The sequence below is a fragment of the Mangifera indica genome, chromosome 14, assembly GCF_011075055.1.
Source record: "Mangifera indica cultivar Alphonso chromosome 14, CATAS_Mindica_2.1, whole genome shotgun sequence".
Classification (NCBI taxonomy): Eukaryota; Viridiplantae; Streptophyta; class Magnoliopsida; order Sapindales; family Anacardiaceae; genus Mangifera; species Mangifera indica.
In genome coordinates this window covers 8,669,039-8,690,275 of record NC_058150.1, presented here as the reverse complement: position 1 = coordinate 8,690,275, position 21,237 = coordinate 8,669,039, and the positions used below count along the sequence as shown (strand labels likewise).

Here is a 21,237-nt window from a genome sequence, read left to right as displayed (position 1 = left end):
ACTTGTTGCCTAGTTTATTTTGGATCAGTCGTCATTTTAGTTGCTGCCTACTGCCAAATTTATTTTGGTTTAGCCTTGATTATTCTTTGGAAAATTTACTCTTATTAATTGTTGTGATTTTCTCTGCAAAAATATTGAAAGTCGATGATTTTTATTTAGTTTAAATAGAAGACCAAACCGTATATTTTCGGTTTGGTTTTGTTTTGTTTGTAATATAAAATTTTTTCAAACCGTTTCTTTCAGTTTAGGTTGAAAATATTATAAACTGCACCAAACCGAATCATACATACCCTTGTAAAAAAAACCTTTAAACACATATTTTGACATATCTATTATCAATGCAAACAAATAAATCTTTATAATGTAAGCTATAATAAGATGAATATTAGCAATGTACCAACATTTTCTTTTCTATATTATGCATAAAAATCCTTTAAAATAGTCAAGATCTATGATGAGGTGAGTGCAATGACAACCAACATGTTGGATTATGCGAGCTTTGGAATTAGCAAAAATGTGTCTCAAACTCCACTTATATACAAAAATATTTTGCCTAATCCTAATTTGTTGGGTATAAATATAAAATCCCTTGGGTTGACGAGGATTATTTTCGCATAACACAATAAATAATGATTATTTCAATTAATTACCCTGCAATATATTATCTATCTCCAGATCCAATATTTATTTGCTTTTGTAGTAATCTTTCTAAATGTTCGTAGAATATTGAAGGATTACTTTGAATTTAGCAAATTGGTTGTCAGTATGTCTCCATGTTGGCTCATATTTGATAATTCTCAATGTTTGCAATGCCAAGTATTTATTTAGCGTGTGGGCTGAAAAATACTTTATCTTATCGCGGGGCATTCTGCAATTTGTTGTTATTGTCCTAAAATTTTATAGATAATTTTCGATTAGTCCACATATTTCAATTTTTTGGTATGTTTTCAGTCATTAAATCCAACCATATTATACATGACCCTAATCAGGGGTAATATAGACATTTTAAAAAATTTAAATGGTTAGGACTAATGCAGTCATTTATCTGTGGGACTGGATCTTATCAAGAAGGTTCGAATTTGGGTGGGAATTTGTAGTTTATGGATTAAAATACTGGAAAAGACATGTTCTAATATTGGGGTGGGGAATAGTAATTTACTCAAAAAATATTCTAATACTTTGTCTTTCTGAAACAAAGAAAGAATAAGATTCCTGTTAGATTATCTTCGTCATATCAGATTCCGTTGATAGTCTTCATTCTTCATCTCTATCTCCGTCAGTGTCTCCGTCTCTGTTTCCGATCACTCGGTCAGCTCTTTCAGATCCTTCGATTTTTTTAAATTATGATTTTTTTAATTTTTTTTTGAGGTATATTTCCGTTGCTGATGATCTGTATTCTTTTATTTCTCCGTAATTTGATTGTGCAGATCTTTGATAATTGAATCGAATTACAAAAGCTTATTGAAGAATGATTTAATTTTAAATTTAAGTAAAAAGTGAACTATTTGATTGATTATAATTGAGCTTTGTTTATTTAGTTAGTTAATGTGCAGTTTAGTTTATTGATTTTTTATTAATGATATCGGAGAACTGATTGTGTGTTGTTCGAATTAGGGTTAATTGGAGATTTCTTGAAACATGTTTCAGAAGAGAAATGGTATAATGAGGCCCTTCAGGGCAGCTCCATCATTGGTGGATCTTTGTGTAAAGGTTGCTATAGATAATGTAAAGTATCTTGGAGATGTTGGTGAAACTGATTTACATTTGCTCGAGCGCATTTTGCCACATTGTACAAAGGATCAATTGATTCATGTGGAGGATAGTACAGTAGTAAGATGGATTACTAATGAATTATTTGATGTTATATATTGGGTTGGGTTTTTTCTGGAGCCCAAGGCTTATCCTATGTGAAATTTTGCAGGGAAGAGATCTTAGTCCAGTGACAGATGCGCTTTGGAAGCAGTTCTACAAGAAAGATTTTGGTGAGAAGAGCTTCAATATAGTAGTCGAGAGGATGAAAGAGAAAAAAGTGAGATTTGGATGGAAACAATTGTATGAGGTAATTTCTTGTTCTATAAAAATGGAAAATGTAAAATGTAAATAGAATTGCAATTCTATTTCTTTGCATGCTTTCTTTCTGCATTTACATCTCTTCATTTGAATGGTTCTAACCCACCTGCAGAAAAGGAAAAGTTAATTCTTTCCTTTGCCGAGAATGTTTTCTTTTTTTTTTTTTCTTTTTTCCTTTTCTATAGATTGGTTTTTGTTCTTGATCAGGGAATTGTAATGTTATATATTTTAAGATATGCCCCATCTCTTACAGATGTCTGGTCTGATCGGGGGTGATTTATATTTATTTACAGGCAAAGACAAAGGATGTAAGCGAGGCTGAGACGAAAGCAGTTAATCGTTTGAAGCAATTATATCAGACTGCCGATGCTCGTATGTCCTTAATCATCTGAATACATCTAAAAATTGCATGCATGAAACTTGCCAATTCTATTTTACCTTTTGCATCTACTTGCTGTAATGATTTGGTGGAGTGATATTTTTATCACTGTTCTGTTTTGTATTGGCTTGGAAATCATATCTTGCAATGATAAAGTTTCTGACTACCATACAATGCATGATTGTCACATTTTGGGTGGTCTGTGTTGATGCAAGACCTTAGAGAGGTTGGGACTATGTCAGGATCACTCTCGCTTGACTCTGTTGTTACATGGAACTAAGATTTTGTAATGGCCTTTGGTTGCAACTGTATATGTTTACCTCTGCTTGCCATGCGCATGCAAAAGTAAGATGGTTTATGTGTGTAAAGCAATGTAGCATCTATCTTAACTTTTCATTTTATTGTAAAAACTAAAAATTCTCTTTCATTAGCATAATTGTTTGGTATTCCAATTAATATGTGCAAAGTAAGCCTGCACTACAATTCATATTGCTTGAAGTTGTTCTCCAGTTTTGAGAAAACATTTTGGGGCACCACTTTATGCTGGTATAATCTCGGGTATTTTTACTCATATTGAAATGTAGGAATTTTTATTCAAGTGTGGGAACACTTTTTTCCTGAAATATTAGAGTTGTGCAGCAAAACAGCAAAGATCATAGTCTTTGACTCAATTAAAAATAGGTCTAGTTGTCTAGCCAAATCTCAGATCATGAAAAATATCCATCAAACTCACATTAGGGTATTTACAAGCTGGTAAAATTGCAGTAGGGTTTGAACACATAGAACAAGTATTTGTTTGCTATTGAGCTGATTAATATAAACTGACAAAAAATATATGTTTTGTATGGCCAAAAGAACATTGAGTTCACAAGTGTAGTTCACATTTGATGGGTCATGTAATGAAGTCTATTTTCTTAATATGACTGGGGATTGTTGTTTGGTGAAGTAGCCATCTTATATGTTGCCGCTAAGACTAGCATGTATTTGGTGGGGTTTGAGTTTCTTTTCTCTATAGCAAAATTCTGTGTATCTAAATTAGTGTAGTAAAATTTCTTTGTGTTGATGTCGTAAATTGCCTACTCCTAACTGTATTACAACTGGGGCTATGGAAGAAAGAAGATACGTTGTCTTGGCATGTATAGAAGACTATTATTGTCCAATCACATTCCCTGGTTCAGTTGACTGTATTTTGATAAGTTATACTGTCATGTTTTTTGAATGATATGTTATTCTATGACATGGAAGGTATGATCCAGTGAAGAGTAATTGTACATATATTAAAAGTTCTTACCTAGTGCTTAACGTTTGTAGGAAAACAAAGTCGGCAAATTCAGATTTGCACAAAGGTTCCACCTTCAAGCAATAAAAGAAGCTTTGGTAACTTCATAATTCTGCTGTGGTTGGTTCTGTTGTAATTGTATGTGTTCTTGTGTCCATTTACTGGAATTAAAGAACCAGAATTTGAGGGACTTTATAGGACCTAGTGCAGGCTGACACAGGAATTTGTGTCTCTTGTTTAACTTAATTTACTTGTGGTAATTATTTCTAGGCAGTGGATATAACCTTTCTGGTGTAAAGAGCAACTTGATGAAGAAGGCAAAATTAGATCTCCTTAAAAGGTAAACTATGTCAACCTGTTGTATTCTTGAATGGGTTATAAAATATTTTAACTGGTATTTACTGCAGATTATGATAAATGATTTCATCTTGTGAACCCTGATCAGTGATTCTTCCGCAGTCTATTTTGCACCCCTTTTTTAACATAATCACTTCAGAATACAAATTTGTGAAATTACCCTGGTTTAAGTTCTAATTTATCTTAATGGGCATTATTCTTCGATTATTCCATTTAAAGAGGTGGATCCATCTATTGAACGTCATCTATACCAAAAATACTGCATATAAAGTTCATGACACTGATACACAGAATCTAGTGGTGAGTGGTGCCTCATAATCATCCATTTGAATGCTACAGATTTCCTTCTGGGAACTGAGCATATTTAGGTCCTAATATTATGTTCATAGTCTTGTGTTGGAGATTTGATCATCACATGGGCTCCACTGATACTCACATGTTCTCTCTGGTTGGTTCATGATTTTACTTTCTCATTGTGGGTTTTATATCTACTGCAAATTAACTTTGATATTTACCTTTCCCCTCTTCCCTTTCCTTTTGAGCAGTCAAGAAGTTAAAAATCTTGCAGCCATGAGGAAGAATGCTGTTCAACGGTCTTATAGGTAATATTATCTGCTATCCATATTTTGTTATTCATTTAAAGACCTATTCATAAAAAGGTAAAATAAAATAAAATAAAGTGCAAAACATCTGTTTTCTTTACAGTGTCTCTTTGGCAAAGCATGGTGGGCTTTTGAGAAAGGATTCTGCTTCAACGTCAAAGCCTAGTGGGGTTTTGAGAAAGGATTCTGCCTCAACTTCCAGACAGAGCAAGCCATTCGACAGAAGATTTTCGTAGCATGCCATTGTCAGCATTGGCATTATATGTAGACAACACGGAAAGAACTGGATGGCTTATTTGTGGTACTAAATGGGCTTATGTAATTCCCTTCTACATTTATCTTCCACTAGTGCCTTTGCGAAGGCTTCAATGTTTGAATAATTTAAATTATTGTACTTTATATCAAGTGTTATTTCACGATAATAACATATCTATGTGAATCCTGAATGGTTATGGTTTCTAAAAGAAGATGATCGTTTGGATCAAATATTCCTCTATGATCGGAAACTCTAGTGAAGTAATGAACAATAGAGAATTTGGGACTCTTTGCAAAGGTTGTGTTCAGAAGTAAAATGTTTGAATATATAACTGCAGAAAAGATTAACCAGGAAATTAATACTGTTTTTGGTTCAAAATTTAACAAAAATAGTTTCATATGTAAACACAAGCTAAGTCTGTCTTGCCCAGGAATTGATTTTCCAGTTTTGAATCAAGATGTCAAAATAAAAACCAATTATGTGTCAAAAGAGAACGAAGTTAATCGCAGGAAAGATTTGTTAGGATTTAGCAATCCCTAGCGTGAGGACTTGCTGTAATAATCAGTTCTGAAGCAAACAAGCCTTACTAGCTGATGGCTATTAGCATTGCAATTATTCTTATCTTACACGTATTCAATGTTTCCCAAACCTTATGTTTGCAAAACCATATTGTCTGTCTTGACATTTGCACAAATATGAAAATGAAGAGACATGAAGGAAAAATAAACGAGTAATTGCATTGTAAAAATATGAAGAGACACATAGGAAAAATAGACAGGTTGTATTTTTTTCATTGTTCGATTGAAAATATGAAGAGCTTACATCCACGGCTATGATATTATTTAAGTTATGTAAACTGAAAGTTATATTACAATTCTCAAGTGATAACCAAGTGCTAGAGGTCTCTCTCTTCGTTTGTTAAAGGTTTCATTTCACAAACACTAAGTTACAATTATATGGAATCATCTAGTAGGTCAATCTAATAAATATACAATCAATATACTCATGTGTTGGATCAAAATGACACCAACAATCTCAAGTCGTTAGATTTGTCATCACCTTTAGACATTCAGTAAGATCATTAAATACTATGATAATCTTATTGTATTATATGTGTCATTAATTAAGATTCTATTAGGGTGATGAATGTTTTTAGACTAACCATTGTACTTGTTCATAGAGTCTTTATGATTAAACTACACGTTGATTCTCTTGTCATAGTTCCACTAATTTAAGAGCATTCATCTTAATATACATGTAAACATATGTACTTATAGATAAATTGTGTCATTTGAAATTGAATAAATATGACTTAATATGAATTTATATCATTGAGGAGATTCGCTCTAGACTACCAACTCCAAACAATCTCTCACTTGTACAATAATCAATCATTGATGCAAACAACTTTGAATGATTGTTTGTGCCCATTATTATTCTATTGCGCAAAGTGTTAGGTAATGTATGTCGACAATGCCACAATCCATTGGTTCTTTTCACATTAGTGAGCCTTTCTTTTTTATCAACTACTTTGATCAAGTGGAATTACCTTAGCAAATGATTAAATCACATGATCAAACTATGATTCTACAATCAAAGCAATGGCCCAGTACACTATATTGGATCAACCATGCTCGGAGTCACAACAAGTTCAAAGATGGACTTCTTGATCCAATTTACTTAGAAGGTCCACATTTAACATGTTTCATACTTAACTTCTATTGTAAAATCTATTGCAATTTTTTTATTTTAAGTTAAAACCATATCTAACTATAAATAATATTCTATTTTACAACCCGATTAGAAACTTCACTGTGTTTTCAAACAACAAATTCATTTTCTTTGTAAACCAAGAAAATATCCATATTTTTTTTTAGGAATTCAAGGATATTCTTTCACCATTGTCTAATAATACTAGTTTGGACACGATCGATATCTCCCATAAGTGCTCGAAACACATGAGATATTAATATGGGTGTATAACATGGTGCATATGATAAATATGATAGCGAAGTCTAGTTGAATGTAAATCATCTCATCTCTCATATCTTGTGTTACACAATACAATCCCCAAGTAAGATACACACCATATGATATACTGAGAAATCCTCTAACATTTTTTAGCATTTTGTCTAAGTATATACTTTGACTTAAATTCAATAACATATAGGATCTACAATAGAAGATCACATTAGGAAGATATAGACTATCTGTTATAAGTTTTTCATGAAAAAGCTCTTGGATAACCAATTATTTTACTGTTTACAAGTATGATATCTCATTTCTAATATATAATGTTACACTAAAAGTAACATTACACTCCTATTTAATTATGTGTACAATGGATTCATGTTAGTCTTAATAAAGCCAAAAGCTTTTATGGCTTTGTCTAAATGAATGTTGTTGAAACCTTAGGTGTTTTGATTGTCAAAACTAAGTTTAAAGTATTAATTTATATTTATTGAGCTAATTAAGTCTATGACATAAAATTTGTATAACCGAAAGATGGACAAAATGTATGTTTTTCATCTTTCAGACATAGGACTCTTGTCCCCAAATGTAGGATACCTATCCTTTATGGGACACCGATTCCTTTGCTCGTCCCATGATCGCCCTTACAAGTCTGAAGCTCTTAGAAATTTTTGCTAAATGAACAAGGATGCCCGCCCTCCCTAAAATAGGGATGTCTATTCCCATGACGGGAACACCCATTCCTATGCCTAGGACATCTATTCCTTTAGTATCCCCTGTTAGTCCCTTCCTATCTGAAACTTCTAGAATTGATTTCTAAAGATGCAAAAAAAAGATGTTTGTCCCTAAAGTGGCGCATTTCAAGAATTCAACCATTGGACGATAATTTTGAAGCCATTAAAGTCAGAATGTGTAAGAGGACACTTGTCTCGCAAAATAGGATGTTCGTTCTGTTATGTTTTCAAGACCAAAACATCATTATCAAAATTCAACGGATGCATTATCCCAACCAACCGTCATTTGAGTTATTCCAACTATCTAGGACTATAAATTGAGGACTTTTTAATGGAGAATATGTTAGAGATTACTAATGTAAAAATCTATACTCATTTATTTTTTAATTTCTCTCACAAGCTTATAACTCAAATATTTTAGAGATACATTTGTGCTCATTTTTTTATATCAGCCTTGTAGAGACATTCACAAACATTATTTTCTATATTTAAACATTTAGACAAAATCTTCAATAACTACTATGATGGGCGAAATCCCAAATAACTATTGAGTTGAATGCAAACTTGATCAAGTAGTAAACGTGGATGAAATCTCAAAGAACTATTGTAAAAACAGGATTCTTTATTAGTGAAATTTCAAGTGGATTGCATAAAGAAATGGATGTAGGCCGCTTAGAAGAGAAAGCTTCAAACCACTATAAATCATAAGCATTTTCTTTCCCTGTTTTCTTTACTTTATGCATTATATTTATGTTATACGTTTTTGATAAATTGTTGAATATTATCTATGTTTGATTGCTTGAGTAAACTTGTTGGACATTGATTTAGTTTGAATATCTTTGTTGAAATTGTTTGTGAAATTGTGATTAATTGGAAATTTTCTTAAAGAATTTTTATTTGGTTAAAAGTTTTAAATAATCTTATTTACCCCCTCTAGGATTATTAACTATTTAGGGTTTTTCAAACATTCTAGCTTCTCAACTATTGTTTGAATCTATAAATAGAAATCATCAACTAACATACCAAACCAACTTGTCTTTTAAGGATAAAAACCATTGGTTGTGTATTACATGAGTTTTATCTAGAAAGGTGGTCATTGACAATTAATTGTCAAACTTAAGATAAGTCTTTTTATGTCACTAATGAGATCAACATTGGAAACAAACATATTGGTGTTGTGAATAAATAAAATGATGAGACCAATCTTGGGAGGAGCTAAAATAACAGTTTTGTCACTAAATGAAGTTGTTGAAGAAGAGATCGATGGGTAGGTGTTGAATATGTGTCTAAAATAGTTTAAGGGCATATAACTCATTTCAGGTTGAGAGGGTAGTTTGTAATATTGTCAAAAGTCATGGGTATTTTGATAATTCCTCGATTTAGATATTTTTAACCAAGGATATAGAAGCTAGTTGTTTCTACCATAGTTATTCACTCACTCACATTTTACTCTTCTCGAATTTTCCTTTTGGTTTGAGTCATGCCATCTCTCACGATGCATTGCTTAGGTTTGTCTGGTTACTTTGATCCTGGTTGATTTTGCTCTATTTTGTGGGATATTTTTGGCATCACTTAGTTTGTTTTCTCTATTGTGGTTTATGGTATTCAAATCTTGATACTTTGAGGATTTGTTGTATAATCTTTGTACAATGACATTATATTAGTAGATTGACTAAAAGAATACCTTTGCCTTGAATGTAAGATTTCATTTACGGAATTTGATATTGTTGTGGTCTTTATTTTTGTTTCTTGTCTTGTTATTCTGTTTGATTTGGTAAATCTTAGGTCAAAATTTCAACAAGTGGTATCAAAGACATTTTAATATACAAATCTAAAATATTCTTAACTTTGGTTCTTTTTGCTATCTAGATTTTATAAGGAAGACTAAAGGCACTCAGATTTATTGATTTGTTCTCTTTATGTATTTGTTTATGCTATTTTTTAGTACTACTTGTTTTTTTTTGTTTCTGATGTTGTAGTAAGAACACATCGAGACACCATGGGACAAACAAGAATTGATATTGAACAATTTGATGGTAAGATGGACTTCAATATATGGAGAAAAAATTATGATAGCAGTATTAGTCAATCAAAGTGCAAAAAAGCCTTTAGTGGTGAAAAGGCTCTACTTGTTAAAATGTTTGATTTTAAAAAATCTAAGATACTTAAACCTACTTATAGCTTGTTAAAACTTTATTTGTTTGTTGGCATTGTCATAAAGAAGGTCATATGAAAAAACACTATTCTTGAAGAAAGAAATCAAAATTTTCTTCTAATTATGATAAACAAGATACAGTGAATCTACTAGATGGTTATAATAGAGTAGAAATACTAGTGTTGTTTGAGGAAACTTCAAGAAATGAGTTTGTATCACAACTATACTTTTCACATGATACCTAAGAAATATTGGTTCCTAGATTTGAAACATATTAATAGGGAAAAAGTCTTAATAGGTAATGATGAGTCATGTGATGTAATAGGTATAGACACATAAAATTCAAAATGTTAGATGGTTTTGTCAAGATTTTAAAAGATGTCATATTAGTACCTAAACTTAGTAAAAATTTAATTTCCCTAAGTCTATTAGATTCCATTGGTTTTAAGTCTAAAAATGTAACTTCAAAGATAATGAAAGGGGCAATAGTTATAACAAGAGCTAAGTTGCTTAATGGGTTATATATCATAGAAGGTTTAATTGTCAAGGATACCATGGCTACAAATTCTAATAAAATTAATGAGACAATCTTATGGTGTAAAAGATTTGACCATATAAATCTAATGGGGTTACAACAATGGTGTAAATAGAATCTAATAAATTTTAAAAGAATTGGAACTTTAGACTTTTGTGAAAACCGTGTTAAGCAAATCACAAAGACAAAAATTTGTTCCTACAACACATAGATCAAAACAAATTTTAGATTATATTAATTCAGACTTATGGGGTTCCACTTAAGTACCTAAGTCTCTTTTTTAATATTCATTATCTTTTGACATTTGCTGATAATTTTTCAAAAAGAGTTTGGTTCATTTTTTAAAATATATGGACCAAGTCTTTGATTCTTTTAAGAAATGGGAAACTTTATTTGAAAATCAAATAAATAAATAAATTAAAGTTTTGAGAACTGGTAATTGACTTGAATTTTGCAATAAACAATTTGTTGATTATTATAAATTATTTAGAACCTTAAGGCATAGAACCTGTATTGACATTCTACAGCAAAATGGCCTTGCTGAAAGAATGAACAAAACAATTTTAACTAAAGATGCATATTAGCTTACTCTAGTCTAAGTAAGAGATTTTGGACAGAAGTTGTTTTCACTATTTGTTATTTGATAAATAGATCCCCCTTTTTGGCCCTAAACTTCAAAACATCTATGGAACTATAGTTTAATAGGCCACCTAAATTGAATCACTTGAGACCCTTTGGTTGTTTGCCCTACATACATGAAAATCAAGGTAAACTTAACCCAAAAGCTTTAAAAGTTATGTTTTTAGGCTAACTTATGGTACTAAAGGATACAAAGTCTAGTTGATTGATGAATTTAAATGTGTGATAATTAAAGATGTGTTTTTTAATAAATGTGCCTTTTTATAAGGATCTGTTTAATCCTAGCCATGCACAGTTTAAACAAGTCCACATTGAGGCAAAAAATTCTAATTTGAATAATAATAATACGTCACAGTCTAGTTATGAACCTGGTTTGTGCCCACATCCAATTCATGGTTTAAAACACGAAGATATGGTTCGAACTAGTAATCATCATAAAGTCAATCTAGTTTAGATAGTGATTGGGAAAATAATCTTTCTGACTATCAATTAGCTAAAGACAAATCTAGAAGAAGTACTAGATTGCCTTCCACATATGCATAAGTAGCTTATATGAGCCAAAAACAAGCTAAATGGAAAACAAGCTAAATGGCTAAAAGCCATGGAAATAAAAATGCATTATCTATAGAAAAATAAAACGTGGTCTTTGGTAAAGAGGCCTACAAAATCATAAAGTGATAAGAAGTAAATGAGTTTTCAAAAGAAAACTTACTATACCTGGGGTTGAAGCTAGTAGATTTAAGGCTAGGGTAATAACAAAAGTTTTTGCCTAAATTGAAGGTATAGGCTATCATGAAATATTTTCTTGTTATCAGTTGTAGCCATTTTTTATATGGAATTAGAACAATTAAATGTAACAACTATTATTTTACATGAAAATCTAAAAGAGCAAATTGATATGAAACAACTTTAGGGTTTTATTAAACTTGATACTAAAGGTATAGTATATTTATTGAAAAAATCTCTATATGACTTAAAACAATCACCAAAACAGTGGTATAAGAGATTTAATGACAATACTTTCAATTCATTTTTCTAAATGTAATTTTGATCATTGTGTTTCTTCTTCAAGAAATGTAGTTGTGTTTATCTATTAATATATGTTGATGATATGCATATTATTTCACAAGATATAAATGATTTGATTAAGTGAAACAACTATTGAAAATAAATTTAAAATGAAAGACTTTGGTCCTGCAAGAAGGATTCTTGGTATAGGCATTAAAAGAAAAGAGTCAAAGGTACTTTAACATTGTCTTAATATGAATGTATAAAGAAGGTTTTAAAGTTATATGATATGATAGATTCTAAACCTATTAACACTCCTACAGGTGCACATTTCAAATAAAAATCTACATGACCGAGTTTGAATATATGAAATTTGTACCTTATTAAAATGTTATTGGCAATCTAATGTATGCAATTATAAGGTCTAAGTAGTCAATCTAGTAAATAAATTTTGTGGAAAAATCTAATAAAAATCATTGGAATGCTACTAAATTGCTGATGAAATACTTGAAAAGGTCATGTCATTTTGGGTTAAGATACTACATTGATAAGAGTAACATGTTTTTTGTGTAAGGATATTGTGATTTTGGTTATGTTGTAAATTTAGACAAGAGAGAATCTTTAACAGGTTATATCTTCACTTTTGGAGGAATGTAGTAAGTTGGAAAAGTTGTTTACAACACGTATTGTCTACTATAGAAATAGAGTATATAGCTTTGACAGAAGCTATTAATGCGGGTATCTTAGCTTGATTGACAATTTGCCTATTGTGTTTTGAGATTCACAAAGTGTTATTCATTTGTCCAAGAATAGTGTTTTTTAAAAAAGAACATAACATATAAATGTTTGGTTGCTTTTTGTAAGAGAAATTTTGGGCAATATGCAAGTCAAGTCAGAGAAAATTGCATCTAAGATAAACCTTACTTATGTACTAACTAAGCCCATGTGAATCAACAAGATTAAGGCAACCTTGAACTTGTTAAATATTGGTGATGTCTGATTTGGTAGGGTTGCAAAATTGTATTCCATTCATTAATGTTTACGTGTCTATTTTCGAAAAAGTGGAGTTTGTTGAATATGTGTTTCAAATAGTTTAAGAACATTTAAGTCATTTTAAGATGAAAGGGCAATTCTGTAATATTTTTAAAAGTCATAAGTATTTTAGTAATTCCTCTGTTTAGATATTTTTAACCAAGCCCTAATTATTCATTCACTCACATTTTACTCTTTTAATTTACCATTTGGCTTGAGTCTTGTCATCTATTTCTTGATGCATTGCTAGAGTTTATCATGTTGCTTTAGTTTTGGTCGATTTTGTTCATCCTGTGAAAAATTTTTGGCTTTTTTTAGTCAATTTTCTCATTGTGGTGTATAATACATACATCTTAATACTTTGAGAAGCTATTATTAATCTTTGCACATTGACATCATATTAGCTAATTGACTAAAGTATTACATTTGTCTTAGATGTAGGATTTCATTTTTGAAATCTAAACCAAATAAATATTGTTGTGTTCTATATTTTTATTTGTTGTCTTTGATTTGACAAATCCTACACCAAAATTTCAATATAAGGGTTTTTTTTTTGACCTCTCACTTTTTATATACTCTTCTTATAAAGGCCAAAGGACTATTTTCCACCCAAATTATACTGAATTCTCAAATTCCCCCTGTTAATTTTGAAAATACCATTTACCCACCTATGACCGTTTAAATCTATTAATTTTAAAGGTAAAATCATCATTTTATATTTAATATTAAAAATAAACTTAAATATACTTTCATTTCCCTCCCCTAAATTTAAAAAACTAACTTTTCTCCCCAAACTAAGTTTGAAAAAATAACATTGCCCCCCTAAGGTTTAGTTTCAAAATGCATTCAGTTTCTCCGACGCCATCGCCGACCATTCAACTGGGAAGAGAAATTATCTTTCCAAACGATAAAGACGAGTGGGGAAGACGATCATCTTTCCAGATGACAAAATGAGATCGACGACGTCTCTCGACATCGGATGGGTTAGGGTGGAGTTGAGGCGGGCTGTCGGAGGAAAGGAAACCATCAGGAGGGAGAGACGACAGACGATGGCACCGGAGAAATTGAACGCATTTTGAAACTAAACCTTAAAGGGGAAATATGATCTTTTCAAACTTGACTTAGAGTATAAAATGTTAGGTTTTAAACTTTTAGGGGGAAAATGAAATTGAATTTTTAGGAATTAGAGTTCCGTTAAATTTAAACGACCATGAGTAGATAAATGATATTTTTAAAGTTAACAAAAGAAACTTTAAAAATTCCACATAGTTTGAGTGAGAAATAATCCTTTGGCCTCTTATAAATTATAACTTTGATTCACACACAAAATAAAAACAACAAAATCACACTTAAAGATATATTAGATTGACCCCAAAGGAAGAAAATACTAACAAAACCACTCTCAAATAGTTAACCAATAGGACCGACGGTTGACTTGGATCGAGGCTTTGAGCAAGTTAAAGCTTGGGTAGGACGTTGAAACATTAACTACAAGAATCAAGGTGAAGACCCAAAAAAATTATCATCCCACGTTTTTGCCAATTAGTATTCTCTCTCCATCGCCAGGCAACGTAACTATTCTTGTAGGCCATTTAATCTTCATCCGGTTGGTTTCTCTGTGCTTGTGCAATTTAGATGGCACAACAGTAGGAGTTGATACAGCCATTACGATTAGTGTACTTTTAAGTTGAAGTTGGTAAAATATTTAGTAAACATAAAAAGCTTGATTTTATTTTTTTACTGATTTTTTTTGTCTTGTTAAAAATATTTCATTCATTCAAACATTGCTTCATAAATAAGTGATCAGCAAAAATCTTTGCAATGGTCCAAATGTGAAAAAGGAAAAAAGAAAGGTTTTATCTATCTAAAGAATTCACCAAATAATCAAAGCAATGGAGGGAAAGAATAACAAATGGGAAATCAACAAACAATTAAAAGATCCGCAGAAGCAGCTATAGGAATTTCAAACTGCAACAGCTGTTCCTAAATACAAATACAGTGTATGGTGTCCAGTTTAAGTAACAGAAACATTATAAACTTCGGTATCTTTGTGGAGGATACTCAAACAGAAAACCAGACAAAGATATTAAATTTATTCAAACCACTTATTTTACCTCTTAGTGACGTTATCCATAAATTTCAACTGTTTAATTCCTGGAGCCAGCCAGCCTTCGTCTTGTGGCATTAGAAACAGACACTTGACTGAGCCTGTCTGCCTCGTTTGATATCATCCGTTCCTTCGGTGGCAAATAATGTCTCATCCAAACCCCGGTATAAACCTGGATGGCATAGATTAAAGCAATCAAAAACAGCAACTTAACCAAAGAAAGAAAGAAAAAAACCTTGTAAGAGTGGACATTTATTTTCACTACTAAATCAAAAGTGGAAATCCTCAATTGTGCCTAAATTAATTTTAAATTTCGAATTGGTTTAAACTCTAGAGACAGACTGATTATACGTTTCAACAGCATTTGCAGAAAAAGCAAACCCGTGATCTTTTACTCATCAATTTTTGTTTCCTTTCTTCACAATCACGGAGCAAAAGTTTAATACCAAAGCTAACAAGACTTCTCACATAAGCATGGTCTGTGGTTGTATCACACTGAGGTAGATTAAAAAATAGGTATTGTAATAGCAGAGGTTAGTAAAACTAGTGAAACATTTGAACTTTTAAGAAAAAATGTCTGGGTTCAAGCCTCTGTCACACTTGTGGAACCTTGATTTGAATTACTTATCAAAAAAAAAAAAATTATGGTGTTGGAACTAAAAGTGCCCTTGCCTTTCTAATCAAGATTTTTAAGTTAATCATATATGAGTGCACGCATTAAGATCTATGGTTTGGCCAGACACAAACATCAAAATGATCTAATTGGTCTTCAATCATATAGATAAGATAAACAAATAAACAGAATAAAAATCATTTCTCCTACTGAATCAAAAAACAAGAGTAAAATTTCAAAATTAATTAAGTATGAAAAACTTACCTGTTGTGGTCTCATTATCTTCGTATCAGGATCATCGAGGGACTCTCTCCAGTGAGCTAAGTAGCCAGCCATGCGGGGGATGGCAAACAGTACAGGGAAGAACTCTGTTGGAAATCCCATTGCCCTAATAAAAAGCTTAATACCTTTTAAATACATTTCATATTCAGAGAAACCGACAAAGAGTAACATCAGTTATAACTCATTTTGTACCTATATATCAATCCAGAATAGAAATCAACATTTGGATATAACTTCCTTTGAACAAAATACTCATCAGCTAGTGCAGCTTTCTCCAAAGCAACAGCTACCTGCAAAATAGTATTAGAGATAAATGCATAAAAGATCAGTGATAGCATATGTTTCATTAGAAGTGTCTATTCAAGAAAACCACAGAGAACAGGTACCAAAGAATAGGCAGGTTACATTTACTTCAGACTACTCCCTTAAACCAGAAAAAGACAGAGACCTGGAATTTTTTGACACAACATCTTAAAAGGATTTATCCACACAACTTGGCTCTGGATACAATTTTCTACCAGATTATATAGTTATTTCTTCAAGGAAATACATCGAAGCTCATGATTTACTAATCAATTGATCTGTGGCAGAGAAGAATCTCTAGACAATAATGTTTATAATAATAAAGAATTGATTGACGAAATTCAGAAGACACAACAGCTAACAAGCTTTTCTTCTTTGTGGATATGTATAATTTAGTGAGTTTCTTTAATTTCCAATTTTAGAGTAAAGCAACCTTATTATTATTTTTTTGTATCTTTTCCTTGACAACCTTTGTGGGAGTGAAGTAGAAGCACAAGTATATATGGAAAGCAGAAAAACACCTCAATAAGAGGATCCCGGCCAACAATGGAAAATACTTCCTCTGCTAATTTCCTGATGACCTTTGCTCTGGGATCATAGTTTTTGTATACACGGTGCCCAAAACCAGACATCTTCCTCTTTCTGGAGAAAATAATTGGTATAAGATATCAGATAAAACTAGAAAAAGTAAATTTCCAGTACATATTGCATGTAGAGCAGGCCATTGTAACCAGTCCAGGAGATAGACAGATGGATAATTACCAACAGGTAACAAATACCTGTTCTTCACACCTTCAATGAACTCTGGAATATTGTCAACAGTACCAATTTCATTCAGCATCTTCAGCACGGCCTATTACAATAAAAAAGGCGAATGGCATTAAAGAATAAGATAAGAGAGAAAGAGCAACTTTAACTCCTTAAAAAGTAGCATAGGGTGCTAAGTAACCACAGGATTGCTGCTTCCAAGTGTGAATTTATTGTTTAGATGAAAATATATATATACATATATGTATGCTTACCTCATTTGCTCCACCATGAAGAGGACCATATAGGGCACCAACAGCTCCAGCAAGAGCAGTATATACATCAACACCACTGCAAATATGAGCAGAAAGTACATGAGAAGAATTCAAGACCACTTCATTTCATTTGAGTTTGAGTTCTGTTGTGCCTACCTTGACGCAAGATGACGAGCAGCAGCTGTAGAACAATTCATTTCATGTTCAGCATGCAGTATGAAGAGAACATCAAGCACACGAGCTAGTCGAGGATTGGGTTTATACGCTCTATTGCCTCTGTCAGTTTTATGGAGGAAACTTATTTAGATTTAAGGTGACCCCAAATCCCACACACAAAAAGTAACCCAGCATTTGTGCATCATTCTAAAGTATTACAAATTAAATTTGCACAGCTAACCAACATATTTAAGTTAAACAAGGAATTAAAAAAAATGGAGAACATACAAAGAGTCAAGCATGTATAGGAAGTTTTCTGCATAAGAAAGGCTGCTGGATGGCAGAACAGGAGGCCTTCCTGCCAGCCTCAAATAAGCTGCAGCTGCAATAGTTGGAGCCTACATAGAAAACATTGATTTAATTTCAACAAGCAACTTATGCCACACATTGACGACATAGATGATGAGTAACAAGTAATGAGAAAAAAAATTCATTAAATGAATTTGGCTTTAGTTTAATGAAGGGCACAGAGTAAATGAAGTAAAACTGAATGTGCAAACCTTGCCAAGAATACGAGCTACTTGTTTGTCTCTCACTTGTTTTGACTTGTAAAGATCTTGGCCCTGCAACAACAAAATAATACAAGATCAAAAATGTATGATGACAGACCTCAAAGAAATATGAAAGATACAATCATAATAATAGTTCACCAAAACACACACACATTTTAATATAAATAATCATTTTGCAAAAATCTTGTATCATTAAAGATTCATGCCCTATAAAGGTGAATCAACAGACATTAAAATGCCAAAATCCATGTAACAGGTGGACAACTCTAGACACTGAGGTATTCCATTGGTTAAATTCCATACTCAGCAGAATTAAGATACCAAATTTCAGGTAAGAGGTTGATAAAGTAAGGTATTCCATCATTACATGACACACTCAACCGAAACTAAGATACCAAAATTCATATACAAGGTGGAGAACTCCAAAACTAAGGTATTCGGTCGATTAAATGTCATGGGAAGATATTACTAGAAAACATCATAACGTCTACCATAAACATTTAAGGATGAAATCATTTAGACTATCATTTCAACCAACCAGAGATTAATTGTTTATAGTCTCAAAGATGTAAGTATTTCCTTTTGCTGAAATTCAAGAACTGCTCAGCCAGGTGCAAACTTACTCTAAGAGCAGGATTGGCATCAGGATGAAAGACAGAAAGAGCACTCATGGCACTGACAAGCACTCCCATCGGGTGTGCGTCGTGAGGCATTGCCTGAATAATATCCTTCAAAAGAGAAACAAGAACAAGCCACATATCAGAATCCCTTCAAGCTTGCAAACAAACAAAAGCAGACAACTCACAGTGTCTAATATCATACCAAAACCCCTGTGGTACAGCTGAATGCTGAGACACAGCAAACTCCCAATCTGCCAACTGACTTTGAGAAGGCAAATTCCCATACACTGCAAACATCCAATTTACTTAATTAAACAAACTCAAATTCTTTAGAGATATTCTCATATCTAGCCATACTTACTAATTGTAATTCCCAACATTAAAGGTTTTGTTTAAATGAAAGATTTAGCCATAAAATCATATGACTTAGCCTAATTACCCTTAATGAAAAATGATAGGAACAAAAATAGACTGAATGAGCTAGAGTGCAAAATCTAGCACCATCTAGCATCTTAGCATGTTTTTAATTAGACTGTTGAATCAGTTTTTATTATGGGTATAACTGATGTGAATGAATTTAATGGCTAGACTGGTTTTTAAATAAAACCTACACAATTTGGTATTGAGTTAACTATATGTGTTCAAACCCAATTCTTTAAGCAACATAGCATAACTGAAAAAAGAAAAAAAGAAACTCACTCAAAAGATAAGCAACTTCGACGAAAGTACTAGATTCAGCCAATTCCTCAATAGGATAACCTCTGTATCTCAAAATACCCTCGTCTCCATCGATATAACAAATTGAGGACCGTACAGGTGCCGTGTTTAAGTATCCTGGATCATACAGCTTCAATCCTTTGTCATTCTTCCCTGAAGTGATCTGTACATAAATAAATTAAAAAATCAAAAATTAAAACAATCATCTAAATTATCATTATTATTGTTGATGTTATTAAATAAGAACCTTTTTAAAGTCAGTCGCTTTGACAGTGCCTTCTTTGGATACGTTAATTCGATAACTCTTGCCGGTTCTTTCGTCAACAACAGTCAACTCGCCCTTGAGATTAGGCGGTGGAGCAACAGTCGACTGTGCCGAGAGACACCATGGCTCCAGGAAAGGGTCGTCGTTAGAGCCAATTGAAATCGATGCTAAATGAGCTGAAAGCACAGCCAAACGGCCACGAGCCTTTGTTGAAGATGAAGAAGACGATTCGACAGTTGAAGCCATTCCTCCTTAGTATTTGATCAAATCTATCAAAATGCTACTGTATTTCTTAATATTACAGCTAAACGTCTCTCTAAATATATATACACGTCAAACACGTGTGAAGCGTAGTTATTTTTAAAATATAATAATTTTCATAAATGATAAGAAGCATGGGATATTAATTAAAAAACCAAACGACTATTCCCCACCTAAGGTACGCTGTAATAACAAAAAAATTATTAAAAATATAATAATTTATTAACTATAAAAATATATAGTTAATAAAATGAGTGGTAAAAATGTATATACGAGCCCAAATAATGGTATTTTTTTTAATATCTCTATTTTTAGTGGACAAATTTTACTTATTTTGTTAAAATTAATTCCTTAAATTAAAACACTAGAAAATTTTTCTATTTACAATATATTATCTTATTGTTATGCCTCTTCTAAATTATTTTACCAAACAATTTCACACATTTTATCTTTGTTTCCTTAAAATCATAATCATTCACATGCAACAAGGTGTCTCTTTTCTATTTATTTTTTATTTTTTATTTTTTTTAGAAAATTTATGAATTTAAGTTTTAATAGAAATAGTATTTTTTTTCTTTTTTTTTTCATTTATTTGTTGTTTATTTAATCGATGAGTTTTATTTGCAACTTTTATTTTAGTTCACCACTAACTTATGAATTAGACTATATGTAACCTTACCAAATAATTGCATATATGGCTAAATGACTATTTTCCATCTAATATTTGATACAAATCTAATTTTTCACTTGTTAACTATTAAAAATTCAAATATTTATCTATTTATTAAATTTCATTGTTACTGTCAAAGATAAAATTATTATTTATTAAAATATTTAAAAAACTAAAAATTTATCATATTTTTTCATCTAAATTTAAAAATCTAATAAATTTTTCTCTATCCAAGATTTGAAAAATCAATATTTTTCTTTAGGATTTTTCCAACCACCACTGTTGGTGTCCGTAGATGACAATGACATCGTTCTGTCTCTCTGCTAGTTTTTCTCTCAGTTTGCTCCACTTTTGGTCATCATTGATCAAAGAAATTGGCCAACAAAGATGAATTGTTCATCTCTGACGAAGATATGAATGATTCACGTCTTCGTCTGGAAATGAAAAATGATCTTTATCGATTGGTTTTCTCAGTCGGTGATGGTCATAAATGGAGCGGGACTGAGAGAAAAATTGGGAGGGAGGGAGAACACTGCCTTTGCTGTCATCTCTAGCCGTTGGTAGCGTGTTGCAAAAATCTTATGGGAAAAATGTAAGTTTTTTAATATTTGGGTAGAGAATTATTAGTTTTT

General features: G+C 31.8%; 2 protein-coding genes across 5 annotated transcripts; one reads left to right on the top strand and one right to left on the bottom strand.

The window, feature by feature from the left end:
* The first annotated feature begins 1,130 nt into the window (after positions 1–1,130).
* On the top strand, positions 1,131–5,173 carry LOC123195946. 4 transcript variants are annotated; one of them, XM_044609821.1, is made up of 8 exons: positions 1,131–1,368; positions 1,648–1,830; positions 1,922–2,059; positions 2,364–2,442; positions 3,761–3,826; positions 3,999–4,068; positions 4,631–4,687; positions 4,791–5,173. In XM_044609821.1, the coding sequence occupies exons 2-8, from the start codon at positions 1,663–1,665 to the stop codon at positions 4,921–4,923; spliced, it is 711 nt and encodes a 236-aa protein (XP_044465756.1). In that variant the 5' UTR covers positions 1,131–1,368; positions 1,648–1,662; the 3' UTR covers positions 4,924–5,173. The 4 variants fall into 4 exon arrangements, with proteins under 4 accessions (XP_044465756.1, XP_044465755.1, XP_044465753.1 ...); XM_044609820.1 differs by having other exon boundaries at positions 1,132–1,308; XM_044609818.1 differs by having other exon boundaries at positions 1,133–1,308; positions 1,615–1,830.
* A 9,750-nt stretch (positions 5,174–14,923) lies between these two features.
* On the bottom strand, positions 14,924–19,976 carry LOC123195945 (citrate synthase, glyoxysomal). The gene is made up of 13 exons (XM_044609816.1): positions 19,657–19,976; positions 19,392–19,572; positions 18,901–18,979; positions 18,696–18,807; positions 18,061–18,123; positions 17,789–17,898; positions 17,501–17,620; positions 17,345–17,420; positions 17,102–17,175; positions 16,844–16,964; positions 16,212–16,309; positions 16,002–16,125; positions 14,924–15,296 (listed from the first exon to the last, which is right to left on the bottom strand). The coding sequence occupies exons 1-13, from the start codon at positions 19,918–19,920 to the stop codon at positions 15,165–15,167; spliced, it is 1,554 nt and encodes a 517-aa protein (XP_044465751.1). The 5' UTR covers positions 19,921–19,976; the 3' UTR covers positions 14,924–15,164.
* Between the last annotated feature and the right edge of the window lie 1,261 nt (positions 19,977–21,237).

What these genes read in the sequence shown, in the direction of transcription:
- LOC123195946 (XM_044609818.1), top strand. Translation starts at nt 1,639, where the DNA reads ATGTTTCAGAAGAGAAATGGTATAATGAGGCCCTTCAGGGCAGCTCCA. An exon ending in ATGTGGAGGATAGTACAGTA is followed by an intron (nt 1,831 to 1,921) that starts GTAAGATGGATT and finishes GAAATTTTGCAG; the next exon opens with GGAAGAGATCTTAGTCCAGT. An exon ending in AAATTAGATCTCCTTAAAAG is followed by an intron (nt 4,069 to 4,630) that starts GTAAACTATGTC and finishes CCTTTTGAGCAG; the next exon opens with TCAAGAAGTTAAAAATCTTG.
- LOC123195945 (XM_044609816.1), bottom strand. Translation starts at nt 19,920, where the DNA reads ATGGCTTCAACTGTCGAATCGTCTTCTTCATCTTCAACAAAGGCTCGT. An exon ending in ATGCCAATCCTGCTCTTAGA is followed by an intron (nt 18,124 to 18,695) that starts GTAAGTTTGCAC and finishes TTGTTGTTGCAG; the next exon opens with GGCCAAGATCTTTACAAGTC. An exon ending in TTCATGGTGGAGCAAATGAG is followed by an intron (nt 17,176 to 17,344) that starts GTAAGCATACAT and finishes TTATTGTAATAG; the next exon opens with GCCGTGCTGAAGATGCTGAA.